This window comes from Serpula lacrymans, assembly GCF_000218685.1.
Source record: "Serpula lacrymans var. lacrymans S7.9 unplaced genomic scaffold SERLAscaffold_1, whole genome shotgun sequence".
NCBI lineage: Eukaryota > Fungi > Basidiomycota > Agaricomycetes > Boletales > Serpulaceae > Serpula > Serpula lacrymans.
In genome coordinates, this window is record NW_006763290.1 from 850,872 (window position 1) to 868,007 (window position 17,136).

Below are 17,136 nucleotides of genomic sequence, written 5' to 3' on the forward strand. Positions count from 1 at the left end.
CAGAGTCCAATCCTTGTGAGCATAGTCAAAATCCAAACAAGCTTTGCAATACCTAGTAGAGAGAAGGGGGTGTTTGGACTTCACCACATCCTTTATACCAGATTTCTTCAAATAAAGGCAAACAGTATTGGATGAAAGGGGCTATTTTATGATGCTGGTAGATCTGTGGTCACTTAAACAGCATTTTCAGCATTTTCAGAGGTAATAAAATGTTGGGCATGTTAAATATTGGTAGGGGAAAGCTTGGAAGGATGACCTTTAATAGCTTTAGGTAGGGTAGAATGCTCTTTGGAGCAAAGTTTGGATATAATAGAAGGGCTAACAACAGTCTGCTTGGCAATGGCTTCACCAGAGTAGCCATCATCAAGTACTAAAAGGATAGAGCTTTTTTGAGTAAAAGAGAGGGATTTGACCACGATGGTGGTTGAGAATCAGAAGTGTGTGAATTTTTTTTAAGCTCATACATACTATTTGTATATATATCTTTGTTTGTAGCAACACAAAATGGCAAATATTCAATGTTTTAACTAAGGTTCTAGTCATCAGTTCAAAAGTGAAAAAACCCTTTTCATGGTGTTTCTGTTTTAAATCAACCATATCTCTATACCATGTGAACCAAATCACATGACCTATAGGGCAATTTTATAGCCAAGAGTATGTACTATTTATGACTCCACCAAAGCTAAGTGCAATTCTCAAGCTATTTGATGGTATGCTTCATGTATGACACCCAGAGTCAACATGGAAAGGGTTTTTGGAGTCACTGTACTTGCTCCATGGAGAGAATTTGTTGTACAAACAAAAGGAGGCTTGCTTAGTTGGCACATTACATATCACCAATATCAGAAGCCTTATACTGATCATGACTGGATTCAGGAAGAGCATATGGGTGTGGTTTTATCTTTGCTTGAGTACACCCAGCTATATACAATGAACTATGTGTGGCCTATTTTCTCTGCCTTAACAATGAGCTGAGTAGAACATACCTGGAAATATGCTTTCTCAAACTAGAAACACCACCTGTGAACCAGCCTGCCTCTTTTTTAATATGTAGTGAGCTAAAGTTGTTAGAGTCATTGTGTTAGTAGTTTTCTAAGCAGAAATGAATACTATGTGTGCCTACTGGCATACTTCACACCAATGGCCAAACTCAGACTTGCCATCTGATGTGCGCATATCTGCTGTGAATAGTATATGCACATCTTCTGTGCGTGGGTCATTGCCACAGCTGGCTCAGGATTTTTTGTTAGGCTGATAGAGATGTAAGTGAAAAACTGGAAACAAAGAAAGCAGGGATAATGTTCTTACTCTTTAGTACTGCAGGCTCTTCCGCATGATTTCATATACAGCTATGTGGCTCTTCATTGTCAGCAACACTATCACTAATATGACCACTATCGGCACAATCAATGGTAGTGACATCAGGAAAAACTCTTTTGCTATGTAGCACTATATAGCCACCACATGTATATATTGATGCTTTCATAGCAACCATTATCACGCTTGGAATGTGCAAGCCTGGTAACACTGGGTTCCAGATGTCTGAGTAGTTTGATAAGCCCATTGAGGTACAGGTTTGAGACATATTCTGATGATGAGACTTTGTTCTGATGAATACCAAGTTTACACTGTTGAAGCATACAATTGTATTAAAGATGGTAGCTACAATACAAGCACATATATATAGATCTTACTGTAGGGTAGGTGTTTGTGTTGAACAAACAGAGACAGGTAACACCGTAACAGGTAATGGTATGTGGGAATGTATAGGTAATTAGTAGTAGGTAGCTACTCAAGAAAAGGAAATAAAGTCCATAAGTAGATTAGTTTGTGACATTACCCCCACTTTAGGTCTAGACTGCTCCAAAGTCTCCTAGTTCTCCGTCTACATTGTACTGTGCATCTTTGTCAAGGTCATTATGTTCCTCATCCAATCCCCAATTATCTGCAACAAAGGCTAAATTGCATTGCTGGTTACACTCAGTGGCTCAGTGTTCATGTGCATCTAAACCGCATATAAAGCAGGTATGGTATTGTCAATCAATGGCCCTGTGGTCATATTCTTGACAGGCATAATAGCGTTGGATACAAGGGCGGCAGTGTTGTTCAGAAGAAGATTGAGAATGTGTTTGATTAGAGTAGTCAGAGATGGGTGAGGGTCTTTTGCTCCCATGGTGAGAGGTTTGGCTAGTACCTTCGTTGATCTGCAATGGTCTTCCATCCTGAGGAGAGTCATTGCTTGAGGTTGGCATTGACCTCTTGTTTGACTCTGGAGAGTGATTTGTGTGAGCAAGTGTGTAACCCAAAGGGATAGGGAGTACCGGCTCTGGGCGCTGACAGCATAATTGGTGATTGCAACGAGGCGTAGGGAGTGAGGAGGGGTGTTGTTGGACGCATAGGAATCAAGGTCTCTTGAGATTCTTCTAATGTGTTGGCTTTGGGGATTATTGAGTTGGTTGCGCAGGAAGCTGCTGGGGATGATGGAACGGGTGCGGGTAGAGTGAGATCTTGCGTTGATGGAAGAACTACTGGTTGTGGCTGAGGTAGTGAGGACGGGGAGTGCTGACCTGGAAAAAAGGTGTCCCATTGTTGTAGCAAGGCTCAGCAAATTAGGGGGAGGGGAGGTGAGGCAAACGTGTTGGGCGAGGATGTTCCTCGCATTGTTGCACACGGTTTAGCCACCTAGGCGTAGGAATGCTTATACCACTTCCCTCTTCCCACTCGAGCAGTTCTTCCTCAAGCATTGTTCCAGGGATTCTATCTGCATTTGTTCCATGAGCAAAGTTGCTCCAATACTCCAGATGGAATTGTTGTCTCGTGTAAGCTCATCAGGAAAAATGGGGGTAGCTATATAGAGCTCTATAGCACTATAAGTACTCATAAAGCTGTTATGGTGGTCAAACCTGCTATAGAACCTCTGCCATCTATAGAGCCTTATATAGCTCTATAAATGCTTTTATAGATGTTGGAAATTGTTGTGTGGCTGATAAAAAAAATTAACACAAATAGGACTTGAACTCTCAACCTGCTAGTCAGCTTTTGGTTGACTAAGCAACCTATAGCCACACATCACACATTTATCCACTACACCATAAAAGCTTATAAAATGTATTATAAAGGTGTTATATATTGACCTGTCATGGACTTTGGTTATTTTTTTACTCATTGTCACAATTTATATTTGGATAAATCATTATTCTTATTTTTATAAATATCAAAGATACAAACTACTATTTCACTAATACAGGCTACATAATTGATTAATACTGTGTGATTTATTAGCCCTTTTAAGCACCTTGAACTATATTATAACTATGACCTTTACAGCTATAGGAGCTATGTAGGTTGCTATAGGCTATAAGAGCACTTATAGTACCTTGCCTATAATAATATACTTGACTCTAAACACTTCTGGCCTCTTTTTATTGAACAAGTTTATTAGAATAATCCAGAGTTTGAGGGAATTATAGATACTTCTCCCCTGATTAAAATTTTGCCTACTACTGTGCTATAAGAGCTATAAGAGCTATGATTGCACCAATAGTACTATAGTTTCTATGAATGCATTTATATATATAGGTGGTAGCTATATAGCGCTATATAGCAAAAGGGTTTTTCCTGATGTTTTTCTACCAACCCAGTGAGACGGTGATTGCATGCAGTTCATCAGCAACAAAAAGTGAGTTTTTCCAGTGATGAAATGTTAGACTGGTAAAAGAGATAAACATAGGCACGCCTATCTGACATCAGCTCAGTGGTGTCAACAATATTGGTTTGTTCTCAAGTGAGCGCAATGCAGTGAACCCATTGCTCTTTGGTGAGTACTTGTGGTTTGGCGGGGTAGGGGGGAAATAAGGGGAATAGTTTGTTGGTCAATGGGAGTGGTCTGCAACATGGTTGTAGAAATGTATTAGGATAGGATCCTGTTCATACTTTTTGCAATTTGTGTCGCCTTTTACATTTGTTCAGTATCTTAGATGCATTTTGGAGGTTTGCTTCTTCTTCCCATGAGTTTTTGGCCGATGGGTAGTCCTTCCTTTGACTAAACATAGGTATCCTCTTCTGTTCTTTTTATTATGTAGAATAACTTCTGCTTTATATTCTTCTTAGTCATTGATTTTCTCCACCCGAGGTCTTATATACTTTTTTCTGTGGACTTCTGTTTCTTTGTATTGGGTTAGAAGGGTGGCATGAAATACCGGATAGATTTTCCACGAGTCTGAAAGTTTTAGGCGGTAATTAACCGGGGATACCTTTTTGAGGATGATAAACAGTCCTTCATGTTTTCAATTGAACATTTGGTACGGCGTTCCCTTCCTTTTTAAGTTAGTCACTTCTAACTAAACCTTTTGTCCTGCTGTAAATGTGGGCAGTGGATGCTGCAAGTATTTTTGCATGCAAGTTCTCGCTAATTCGAGAGATTGCAAGGCTATGGTTCTTGCTTTGAGTAGGTGGCATAGTCTTTTGTTTACTGCTGGTATGTTGGTTGTTATTGGCATTGTGGGGAGATCCCTGGGATGGTATCCCATCATGAGGTAACATAGTGACCCGTTTTGTGCCAAGTGTGGTCGGTGATTATGGCAGAATTCTGCTGTGGTGAGAAATTCTGTTCATGTGTGGGGTAAATTGTTGCAAAAGATTTGTAAGTACATTTCTAATTCTTGGTTTACCCTTTCGGTTTCCCCATCGGTTTGAGGGTGATACATAGTTGAGAGGCTACTTTTGGTTTTTAGTAATCTAGCTAGTTCTTTGGTGACCTCTGATGTAAATTACGGCCCTCTATTGGATATGAATTTGTCATGTAATATAGTATTACCCCCTTTGTAAGGCCATGGTCCAGCACAACCATAAGCGTGTCGTATCTGTTGCTTTCTGGTAGATCGGTGATGAAGTCAACAGATAGGTTTTTGAATGGTTCAGTATCTCTACCGTGTGGGCACTGCCCATGATGTAGTGTTTCCATTCTTCCAGTCCTCCAATCACAGCAAGGAGTTCTTCATGGTAGATCTGATAGTTCTTTTCAGCTGGAGATAGGGTTTTGGAGAAGAATGCATATGGGTGCCATACTCTGTTGTCATAGGGTTGGTTTAATACTGCCCCAGTGGCGTGTTTGGATGCATCAGCCACAATCTGAGATGGTTTGTTTGGGTCCGGGATTTGGGTAACCGGAAATTTGTTGAATCATCATTTTAGCAACATGAATTCCTCATTTTCAAATATTGTCCAGTTCCAAATCTTTCCCTTCTCTAGCATGGCATTCAGTGGTTTTGCAAGTTCTGAGTAATGGCCAATTAATTTTTGATAGAAGTTCCTGAATCCTAGGAATTTCCTAACTTTGTGAATGTTGGTGGGGGTAGGCCAATTTTAGATTCTGGCTAATTTTACGCAGCAGTCTCTGTAGAACTCCCTTTGTCCACGCGATGTGTTATTTGGATTCTTTATTAAATATTAGCATGTCATCCATATATATGATGAGCCATCCTTCGTCAATCATATCACCAAATAAGTTGTTCATCATGTGTCGGAAGGTGATGGGCAAGTTGCACATTCTAAAGAATATCACCATTGGTTCAAAAATTCCTTTTTGGGTTTTGAATGCTGCTTTCAATTTGTTTCCTTCTTTTATTCTTACATTGTTGTATCCCCATTGCAGATCCAGTTTTGTGAAGTGTGCCGCTCCTTGGAGTTTGTCTACAAGATCTGGGATCATTGCAAGTAGGTATGGATCTCTGACTGTTTGCTTATTAACTTGTCGGTAGTCTTGACATGGTCTCAGTGAACCATCCTTTTTGTCTATGTAGAAGAAGGGGGAAGCCATGGGAGATTTGCTTGGCCTGATGTGTCCTTTCTGTAGTTTGTCATTTTAATTTTTTTCTAGTGCTGTGTCTTCTTTTGGTAACAGGAGGTAGATTTTGCAATCCTTTGGTTTGAATTCAGGTTTTAGGTTTATAGTGTGGTTGTAGATCCTTCTTTTGGGTAGTTGTTCTGATTCCTTTTTGTTAAATACTTGTGCAAATTGTTGGTATGTTTCCAGTAGTTCTGTTATCTTTTTCCCAACATTGTTTTGTATGGCTAAATCCATTGCGATATTGGTTTTTGCAAAGATCCTTGCTTTGTGTACATAATTGATCAACAGTTTTGGTTGTTTGGTTGTGGTGGTGTAGATTATGGAGCAATCTGAGTGCAATTGAATGGTATGGATAGCGTGTTTGGTGTCCATATTTTTTGAAATTCAATCAATTGTGGGATTGACTTTGTGTGGAGACATGGTTATCCGAGGAGGATGCCTTCTCCTCCCAATCCAGTGATGAGGAATTTGCACATGGCATTTCTTCCTCCGGCTTTGATTTATTGATAGGTGTAGTGGGTGATCTTCCCTCCGCTACTGATGGTTCTGTCTATGTTTTTGCATGTGATGGGTGTATGGAGTTTGTTGAGTGGTAGGTGATGTTTGATTGCAAAGTTCATATCCATGAAGTCGTCTGTGGCTTGAGAGTCTATTAATGTTTTTGTTTCAATGGTTTTTTGTTGTAATGTGGTATCAATTTGTAAGGAGTTTAATTTAATAGTGGCTATGGTTACAATGGCTATTCTGGATGGTACCAACATTGGTGTGGGTCATCCTTTAAAAAACCCTTTTTTTCCAATTTGTCAATAGTGCTGGCCCAATCAGCTTCATCCAGTTCTCTCCACATTTTGAGGATGTGAGAGATTCCTTTCCATCCTCTATCACTGTATTGGTTTCATCTTTTTCTACAACTTCTGCCATTCTGATCCTTTGGTCCGGTTGTTTGCCTTTCTTCTTTTCCGGACATAATTGTGAGATATGTCCTTGTTCTTTGCATATGAAACATTGCCCTTCTCTTTTGAGCAAATCTTCTTTGTCTTTAGTAACCAACTATTTTGCCAAGGACAATTGACTCCCTCCTCCTTTCTCTTCCCGTTTCTTGTCACCTTTTTTTCCCCATTTTCCTTTGCTGATGCTGATTGAGTTTGTCCAATTGACATCTAGACCAGTGACAATGCCCATCCATCCAGCAATGTTTTTGGGTTGGGTGGAAAATTTACGTACATTTCTGAGGAGGTATGGGTGTATGGAATTTTTGTATACCATGATGTTGTTTACATCAAAATATACTTTTGCTGATAGCATCCATTCATTGGCTTGGTTGGGCATTCCATCAAAGTCATCTATTTGTCCAAACTTGGTGGGTTTGGGTGTTGCGGCGTTAGACATGGTATGTGGGTGGAACTGGTGGTGGGTTGGATGGTGTGGGGAGTATATGTGGTGTAGGGAGTGGTATTGGTTGACCTTCTGCTGTGTAAAGTTATCTTTGTTGTAAATATCTTCTTGCGGGTTATGTTGGGTTTCTAGTATTAGCTGTGGATGACTTTGTCCGTAAAGTGTTATCCAATGTGTTCTTGCTACATAGAATTCCTCTGCCTGTTCCCTGGTGTGAAGTTGAGTGAAGTTGAGTGACATTGGGTTGGGGAAAGAGAGATGGTGCTGCAACTCTTCCTTGTCTGGATGATACAGGTGGTGTAGCTGTCTGTGTTGGTTCTGCTCTGGTCTGTGCCCTAGTGGTGGGTCTTCTTCCTTGCAACATCTTGTTGCCTTGTTTGTCCCTTCACTAAAAAGTGTGGGATGTGGATATGGAATACGATTGTTTTTTTATGCTTGGAATGTGAAAGCCTGGTAACACTGGGTTTTGGATATCTGAGTAGTTTGATAAGCCCATTGAGGTATGGGCTTGAAACATATTCTGATGATGAGATTTTGTTCTGATGAATACTAAGTTTACACTGTTGAAGCATACAATTGTATTAAAGATGGTAGCTACAATACAAGCACATATATATAGATCTTACTGTAGGGTAGGTGTTTGTGTTGAACAAACAGAAACGGGTAACACCGTGACAGGTAATGGTATGTGGGAATATATAGGTAAGTAGTAGTAGGTAGCTACTCAAGAAAGGAAATAAAGATAAAGTCCATAGATAGAACAGTGCATAACAACCATAGCCCTATCAATGCAATTATAGCCTTTATAGCACAAGATTTAGCCAAAACAAAGCAATAATATTTGATAAGCGTATTTACCACTAAAATTGTTGAGATAGAATTTTGTACAAACATCCAAAACATTATTGTGAGTCCAATTAAGTGGACAAGTATCTATGTTTCCCCCAAAGACTGGAATCAAATGATACACTTGTCTAATTACAGAAAGGGGTATAATATCACCAGACAGGTAGCCAGAAGCATTAGGCCCAGGTTTGGTGACAGAGTATATCATATGATTGCCTTCAGCTGTTGGCCTTAGACAATTAAACCGTTCAACATAAGCCAAATGATCTTTGGGCCAGTTAGAAGGGGCACTATGTGTGCCATATAAAGTTGTAGGTAACTTGAAGACTACTCTAAGAAGTCTAATTCTTGTGTCTGGTACAAATTTTCAGCAGATAGTAGATAGAGCTTTATATTATAGAATTTACCTGTCAAACCTGTTAATTCACAGTCATTGGAGTTCATTACTACAATAGTATCAAACCTAGGAGGCTGTCCACCAATCCATCTGGTCATCAAACAAGTCCACATCATTTCTAAGGATCTCAAGGGAGAATTTGAATGAGTGGAAAACATCAAGGTTTTGAAATAGAAGAGGATAAGATCTTATTTGTGCTCCGCAATGGGGTTGCCGTAATTTTGAGTCAAGATAGGTTTTAAGTACATCCTCAAATCCGGGGTAGGAGTGTGACAACACCAACAAGACACAGTCTTGGGGCACTGGAGCACAATGAAAACAACACTCAAAAGAAGAGAAAGAGGTGAGAGTGGTTACCCATTAGGATTCAACAAATTAGTTGTTGGTAGACAACAGGAGGACTTGCTGAGTCCCTCCCCATGTATTGCTCATGTATATATACTAAAATACATGAGGTACTGTACAGTTGTAAATAAAGTTTAAAGTCCAATACCTAGCATATGACTGGTCACATGCTAAGTCTAGACACTGGTCAGGTGCTGTGTCACATGACTTGGTCATGTGACTATGAAAAGTCGAAAATGTAAAGTAAAATAAATGGTCACATGATTGGTCATGTGACTTGGAAAAATAAAAGTAAAAGTACGAAAAAGTAAGTGTAAGTAGGTACTGGTATGTCAATTGTAACAAGGAGTGCTTCTCCATAATAGATATAAGTGATTGTTGGGATTTGCTTGGATTATTTGCAATAATGATATGATAATCCTAAGACTTTGCACAAAGGAAAACATCTTCATTGTCCTTTTCCATGCTTATTTTAAGATAACTCTCAAAAGCAAATATTTTTTCCCTACACAACAGCCAGGTGATCATTTGAGGAGCTTCATTCCTCTTATTGGAGGCCCTCCATCCATCTTTAGCAAAGTCTATATGAAATCTTTCAAAACATCTCTGTAGTTGGTGGTGGTGCCAAACTATGTGATAAAATCCTGGTAGTATAAGAGGGAATGAAATTTAGGTATGTTAAAATGGTCCCTGACTCCCAGAAAATAAGGATATCTTTGTGTTGGTGAAAAATATTGAGAGATTTGGCAAGGTAGCCCAAGGTGGTATCATCATGCATTGGGTATTGGGCTATCTGAATAAAATCTAAAAGTGATTGATAGGTGATGATAGCATGACATGGAAGTTTGCCAATAAGACATCCCAATAGTATTTTTGCCATATCTTTGTGTTCCTTCCCCCCTATTTGACCAAGAGCAGAAAAGCCATTCTTGAAACAACAGACACCAGAGTAGGGAGGAAGTGCTCTAATGTGTGCATCAAGTTCCTTAGAATCTAGTATTTGCTGGCACCAGTACACCATGTGCTAAAAAACACCCTGGTATAACTGGCAAAGGACATCAGGAGTGATTGCGATATGGATGTTACAGTGAGGAAATCCAGTCCAAAAAGGCTTGTAGACGGATCCAGATAATAGTTGCTCCTTGCACCTCTCTTGAAACTGATGGAATGAATGTATATGCATATCTTCCTTAGCCTTGTTGATTACTGACTCTGTCCATTGACCAATATGTGGCTCTCCTGCAGTAGAAGCTGAAAGCTCTTCTGGAGGTTGCTTGCATTTGGGGCAGGTACCATATTTTGAGCACATTGTCAGATACTGCTCTCTGTCTACAAGGTTGCAGATATCAACTGTGTATATATGTCAGTATTATGAGGGTCATCAGAGAGATGGCAAGATGCTAGTGCACTTATAAAATTAACAATGTATAGTATACTGTGCATTATATAGCAAGATCTCTGTGCTGCAATTTTATCGAGGATGGTCACTCGCAGAGTCTTGATAGCTAGGGACCTACAATGACAAAAGCTTATCATTGTGATTTGACTGCTTGTAAATGTGGCTGAAAGCGGCAAAACCTGACATCCTCTGGTCCAAATAACCTGCTGAGAAGAATGCTGCCAAGGAATCCAAAATAGACAGGCCTTGATAGAGCATACAATGTATTTCGTGTCAAAACTAGTTAGATCAATTGTGCTGTCAGACTGATATGTATTTTACCATCTTACACATTTTATAATGAGCTAGAATGCTAGAGATATGTTTATAGGACTATCATTGTTTTCCTGATGTTTTTAACCTGTCGCACAGAAATCACACCTGTGGTGCCATTTTGGCAGGTATCAGGAGATGTGACTATGTGACATCCGAATACTCAGTAGCATCCGAAGTGGTGGGGAACGACAGTATATGATAGCCAGGCCGGCCTGGGTACTTAGAGAAAATCCAACATACAATGTATCGAAAAACTTCGAACCTGGGGCAAAGTCAATCGGCCAGGTCACGTGAGCAATCGGTCGACCAAATCAAAAATCGATCCGATCAATTTGGTCACTAAAGCCTGGATATAACAAAGTTGCCAGGAATTCATCCTCATTCATATCGGCAAATATGATAAGTGCGAGCTAGCAGAACAGGTTGGGGACGAGCCTAGCTAAACCTCATTGTTGTCGCTCATGGGAGACCCATAAAATAACAGTCAATTATCATTAATTTGGTCGGCGACGGAGGGCTACGAGTCATGATCTTTCACTTCTACTGGGTGCCATGGCCTACATGTTCCCAAGGCGATAGTGACTCAAAATTGCTAGGCACCGATGTCAAAGTCGTAGTTGTATAAATAATTACGAGACGTACCGAAATGCCTGTGTCAACTGCAGGGGTTCATAGACAACTCGCTTCCGCTGTTCATCGTATCTTACTTCAGTATATCCCTTTACGTGTGGATAAGTCAAGATAGCTACATGTTGGAAGAAATATAGGACTTACACTAAGAGGGAAATCTTTGCGCAAAGGATGGCCCTCGAAACCTACTCATGGGTGAAGTGGAATAATCGCACATGACAGACCGCACAAACCTACCATAATCAGTTAGTATACGACGTCTGTAAGTCAAGATTAGCCCGCTTAGTTTGCTGGAGGACATGTAAACGGCACGAACAGATCTGGGTGTCCAGAGAAGAAGATACCATACATGTCCCATGCCTCCCTTTCGTACCAATCAGCACCTCTGAAGATAGAGACTACGCTCGGTACAGCACTGCCTTCGTCGATATATGTCTTGACCCTGATTCTGCCTGCTAGTTTTATGCTTAAGAGATGGTATACTACCTCAAATCTCTTCTCTTTCTCTGGATAATCCCCACCGCTGATATCAGCCATGACCTTATACTGACACTGAGCATGGTCTCGAAGAAATGTTACGACTTGTAAAACTGCCCGGGGTGCCACATAGAGGGTTAGTTCGTCTTTGGAGACCGAGAACCGTTGGATAAACTTGGGAATGCACTGTATGATGTAAGAGCCATAACTGTGCAACGATCCCTTCGTTATTGCATACTTCTTGACTGTCTCATTCGTGGAAGTCGACTCCATAAATGGGGAAATAGAGGCTGGGGAAGGAATGAGCGAGATGCTGACAACTTATCTGGTGTACCACAGCTACCTTTTAGCGGCGGGCCAGAACAAATACCTCGAATGAAGCGTACAGCCTGTATTCTAGCTGAAAATGCGTTTTCCAAATGGCAAAGCATCTTCACTGTGAAGCTTTCTTACAAGTAAGGACTTGCAAAGGAAGGTGAAAATGGATCCGACAGTCTGTAACGGATGTGACTCAATCACGGGGACCTTCCCGAGCGGAGTCGCAATCTCCGGAAGCAGCCCGAATATAATCAATACCTTGTCTTATGTAAGCACGCAGAGGAGAGTGGACATCGGGCCCTATCCTCGGAGACGACCCGATGTCCTGCAACACATGGGGACCCGAACTACATGACAAAACCGGATAAACCCGGTCTCTGCCAAAGCAGCCATTATTCTCCATGGAGCATAGCCACCACTCCATGGAGTAACCATTGTTCTCCTAGGAGCACAATTGTACTCCTAGGAGTCATTATACTGTAGCGAGTAGCACCTCCAACTATAAGTAGTAGGGGGTTTAGTATAGGAATACCTCAGTCGTTTCTATAGCCTCTCGGGCAGCGGCTGAGTTTCACTTAGTTTTATTAGGTTATGAGCCCTGGTGCACAAAAGCTATGCAGGAAATAATTCTTATTTGAAACGGCAACCTCGGAACCATGACCACAGCACGCAATACATCCGCATGTCCAGTTCTCACTGGACCCAACAATTTTCAGATATGGAAACTCTGGATCATCTCAAAGCTACGTCAGGAAAAAGTTCTCCGGGTTGTTACTGGAGAGGAGCTTAATTGGAATGGACCGCTTGCAACGAATGGTTACAAAAAGACAGCTCCAGGACATAGACACCCTTACCGGAACCCCGGAGTTTTGTGAACCTTGTGCTTTAGGAAAGATGAAGAAATTACCTTTCAAGTCCACTGGAGAAAACCGAGCCAAGCGCCCCCATACAAATTGTGCACACAGATGTTGGAGGACCAATCAAACCAACTTCCAGGGAAGGTTTTCGGTACTGGATTATCATTGTAGATGATTTCTCCAAATTTCCATGGATATATTTCCTAAAACATAAAAGTGAAGCACTGGAACGATACAAGCAATGGAAAGAAGATGTCCAAACATTCTTCCGGACTCATTTGGGAGAAGAAAACTTCACTCCACTATACACAGAATTCCTCCGGAGCGGTGGGGGAGGAGAATATACTGGCAATGCATTCAAAAATCAACTCCGAGGAGATGGTGTCATCCAAGAAACTACAGCTGCAGATACTCCGGAACAAAATGGCATTGCAGAACGCATGAATCAGATATTGGCTACATTAGCAACCACTATGCTGCATGATTCCAAGCTCCCAAAGTCATTTTGGGTAGATGCCATGCAAACAGCTGCATATATCACAGCACGCAGCCCAGCATCAGGACTCCATGGAAAGACCCCATATGAAATACTGTTTAAAAGGAGAGTTGATCCAACTTTGTTTCGCCCTTTCGGATGCCAAGCATATACCTTGGTTCCAAAAGACAAAAGGCAATGGAAGTTTTACTCCAAGGGGCGCAAAGCTATAATGATTGGCTACACACATGGAAAGCAAGCCTACAAACTCCTAGACACTGAAAAACGGACTGTGTTTTCCAGTCGGCATGTCATATTCAATGAATCCGGAAAGGTACAAAAGGATGACACTGCTCCCTAGAACACAGACACTAGCACAGATCAGTGGGAGGGACTCATTCCAGAGAATGCTCACTATCCAGACCAAAAAACATTGGAGGAGGATGATCCTGACCCTCGGATCCGAGATCCAAATGAATTGTAAATGGAACCACATCTCCAAGGAGATGTTCCACAAGCAATGGAACCATATCAGCATGAAGATGTTCCGAGAGCAGTGGGGCAATACCTCCGTGGAGACGTTCCGAGAGCAGTGGGAGCACCTGATCAGCTAAGACACCCTCCACAACAGTCTCTACAACCAAGACCTGAACACTGGCCATCTTCAGAACGGAAAGCCAAAGTAGAGTTACAGTCAGTGGGAGGACAGCCCCTCAACATACAGCCAGCTGATGTGGAAAAAGTCCGAATACAGCTAGACAGCCTGTCCATTGGATCAGCTTCTGGAAGGCATACAACACCTCCAAGGAGTGATTCAACACCTTCAGGAGTGAGTGGGGCAACAAATACACAAATGTGTCTACTCCCTGGAGTACCTGCACAAGTTCCTAAAAGAGCAGTCATGCCTGCTAAAGTCCTAGGAGTACGCAGAAGCAGTTGCCAGACCCGTCCTGCAGACAAATACCGAGATTATCAAAGGACTCTAGATGAGGAACAGTCTTGAAAAGAGCAGCATGACAACTCCATGGAGAAACCTAACACTCCTGAGGTTCATGAAGAAACATCTGATACAGAGGAGACATTCTTTGCTGGAATAGCAAGTACCGGTCCATCTAACACAGACCTTCCAAGGACACTAAAGGAAGCCTTATCACGTCCGGATGGAGAATTATGGAAGTCTGCCTTGGAGGAGGAACTCCTAAGTCTCAATACTAATGCAGTATATGACACTGTTCCACTTCCAAAGGGAGTAAAACCCATCACATCAAAACCTGTGTTTCGGATCAAGTTTGATCAAAACGGAAACATTGAGAGATACAAACTCCGGATTGTTGCATGAGGTTTTACTCAAAGGGAGGGGATTGATTACCAGGAGGTTTTTGCTCCGGTTGCAAACTTAGAGTCAATCTGAATTATTCTAGCCCTGGCAGCAAAAGTACAACCTAGAACTTGATCAAATGGACGTATCCACAGCTTATCTCAATGGAGAACTTGAAGAAGAACTGTACATGCTTCCTCCAGGGGGTGTTCCTGTCCAACCTGGATACTGCTGGAGATTGAAGAAATCCATCTATGGGTTAAAACAAGCTGGTCGTACATGGAACAAAACTTTTGATCGCAAGCTCCAGGAGCTCGGTTTCACAAGACTAAATGCAGAAACATGTCTCTATGTATTCCGGGACAACAAACAAATATGCTTTGTTGTTTTCTATGTAGATGACCTCCTCCTAGGAGCTTCATCCCGGAAATTCATGGATATCACAAAAGCCAAACTTGAATCCATATTCAAAATGCGGGACCTTGGAGAAGCAAAATACATCCTCGGAATAGAAATCCAACGTGATCATTCAAACAAAACAATATCCCTATTGCAACGCCAATACATTGACACAGTCCTGGAGCGTACTGGAATGAAAAACTGCAAACCAGTATGGACACCAATGGCCCATGGATCAAAACTCCTTGCAAATGCTCCAGGGGAAGATATTGTACAACACGAGATGCAAGTGTCATACCTCTCAATTGTAGGCTCCCTCATGTATGCCATGCTCGGAACCCGCCCAGACATTGCCTACGTTGTTGGAATACTAAGCAGGCATAGCTCAGCTCCAAGGAGCCATCACTGGGAAGCTGCAAAATGTGTCCTCCGATATCTGAAAGCAACCAGGGACATGGAACTACAATATGATGGCACAGATGTCTCCATGGACATGGATTTCTATGGATATTCAGATGCAGATTGGTCTGGAGACCCAGACACGTCTTAATCAACATCAGGGTTTGTCTTTATCACCATCCGAGGAGCAATCTCCTGGACAAGCAAAAGACAAAGCATGGTAGCTTTATCCTCCACGGAGTCAGAGTACATTGGATTGAGCAATGCTGGACAACACCTTGCATGGCTTTGGATATTTGTTGAAGAAATTGGACATGCTCAAAATGGACCTACAACATTGCACTGTGACAATCAAGCAGCTATCATTCTTACACGATATCCACAGTTCTGTGCTCGCACAAAACACATTCAACGGAAATATCATTTTATCCAAGATGACTTAGTATCAAAGGGAGAGGCAGTAATCAGATACGTTCCTACAGGAGATATGGTTGCAGACATTCTCACTAAACCCCTCACTCATGAAAAACACTGGAAATTCTCTAAAGCTATGGGACTACGGTTGCACTCGAGTGGGAGTGACAAAACCGGATAAACCTGGTCTCTGCCGAAGCAGCCATTGTTCTCCATGAAATAACCATTGTTCTCCTAGGAGCACAATTGTACTCCTAGGAGTCATTATACTGTAGCGAGTAACACCTCCAACTATAAGTAGTAGGGGGTTTAGTATAGGAATACCTCAGTCGTTTCTATAGCCTCTCGGGCAGCGGCTGAGTTTCACTTAGTTTTATTACATCCTTTACATGCAAGTCAGGGCTAACATGAATCTAACCAAAACCTCACCTTTCATACTTTTTCTTCCAATTCACTGGAAGATTAATACCAGGTTGTGGACATGCAGCACAAAATAGGGCCAAATCTCCATTTTTTTGGTTGGGTCTCTACATCATGACTAAATCCAAATTGCTTCCAGTTGAGTAAGTCTCAATATTTCCTGGACACCCTCATGAGTTCACGGTATTGATCCTGGAAAACAGATTATTAAAATGCTATTACTTTAGATGAGATTAGTGAAGACTTTACAGATGCAAGGTGAGGGAATGCATTGTTAGAAAGGTGCCTCAGCTTCTGATAGAAGCTCATTGCTGTAGTTTTACACTCCAAAGCGCCAATCTGGGATGCAATCAATGCATTAAATGTGAAAGCAGTCTGGGGCTGGAGGCTGGAGGCTGCTGGCAGGGAACAGCTTTATTCTAAGGAGCTAAAAGTGTCGGTTATTCTTCAGTTTGTCATATTGACACCATACAACATAATGAGTGAATATTCCTGTGCTGTGGGCAATGACAAATTATGATATTTGTTTATAGTATGAGAAAGGCGTACTTGGAAAGCATACTGATTGGTTGCATGCCCAGAAGGTCCAGAATCACTGTACATGGGTGCGGATCCCATTGTGTTGTGATAGGCAACTCTTATCTTGGTTGTTTTGGATGATGGTGAAATATTGTATATAGGATCATCCACTCTGCTATGTGCCAGGGGACTGGCAGGCCCTTCACAAACATCCTCCCACTGTTGAGAATCTGGGGTAGCAACAGGACATGGATATCCTTTATGCCTAAGGTGCCATATATACCCCTCCTCTCCAAGAGAAGTTTGAGAATAGCAGGTGCCATTCTACTTCTCCAGTTTATGGAATGGGTGGAACTGATGGGTGT

The 17,136-nt window shown here is 41.6% G+C and overlaps 2 protein-coding genes across 2 annotated transcripts; both read right to left on the bottom strand.

Annotated features, from left to right (window-relative positions):
- Positions 1-2,232: 2,232 nt before the first annotated feature.
- On the bottom strand, positions 2,233-2,744 carry SERLADRAFT_431776 (uncharacterized protein; the record flags this gene model as incomplete). Its single annotated transcript, XM_007312095.1, has 2 exons — positions 2,233-2,567; positions 2,636-2,744. The coding sequence occupies 2 exons, from the start codon at positions 2,742-2,744 to the stop codon at positions 2,233-2,235; spliced, it is 444 nt and encodes a 147-aa protein (XP_007312157.1).
- An 8,299-nt stretch (positions 2,745-11,043) lies between these two features.
- Positions 11,044-12,120, bottom strand: NdufS3 (NdufS3, NADH-ubiquinone oxidoreductase 30.4 kDa subunit; the record flags this gene model as incomplete). The annotated part of the gene is made up of 6 exons (XM_007312096.1): positions 11,044-11,137; positions 11,188-11,264; positions 11,320-11,360; positions 11,413-11,435; positions 11,492-11,942; positions 11,996-12,120. 5 exons carry the CDS (start codon positions 11,923-11,925, stop codon positions 11,086-11,088), a joined length of 627 nt encoding a protein of 208 aa, XP_007312158.1.
- Between the last annotated feature and the right edge of the window lie 5,016 nt (positions 12,121-17,136).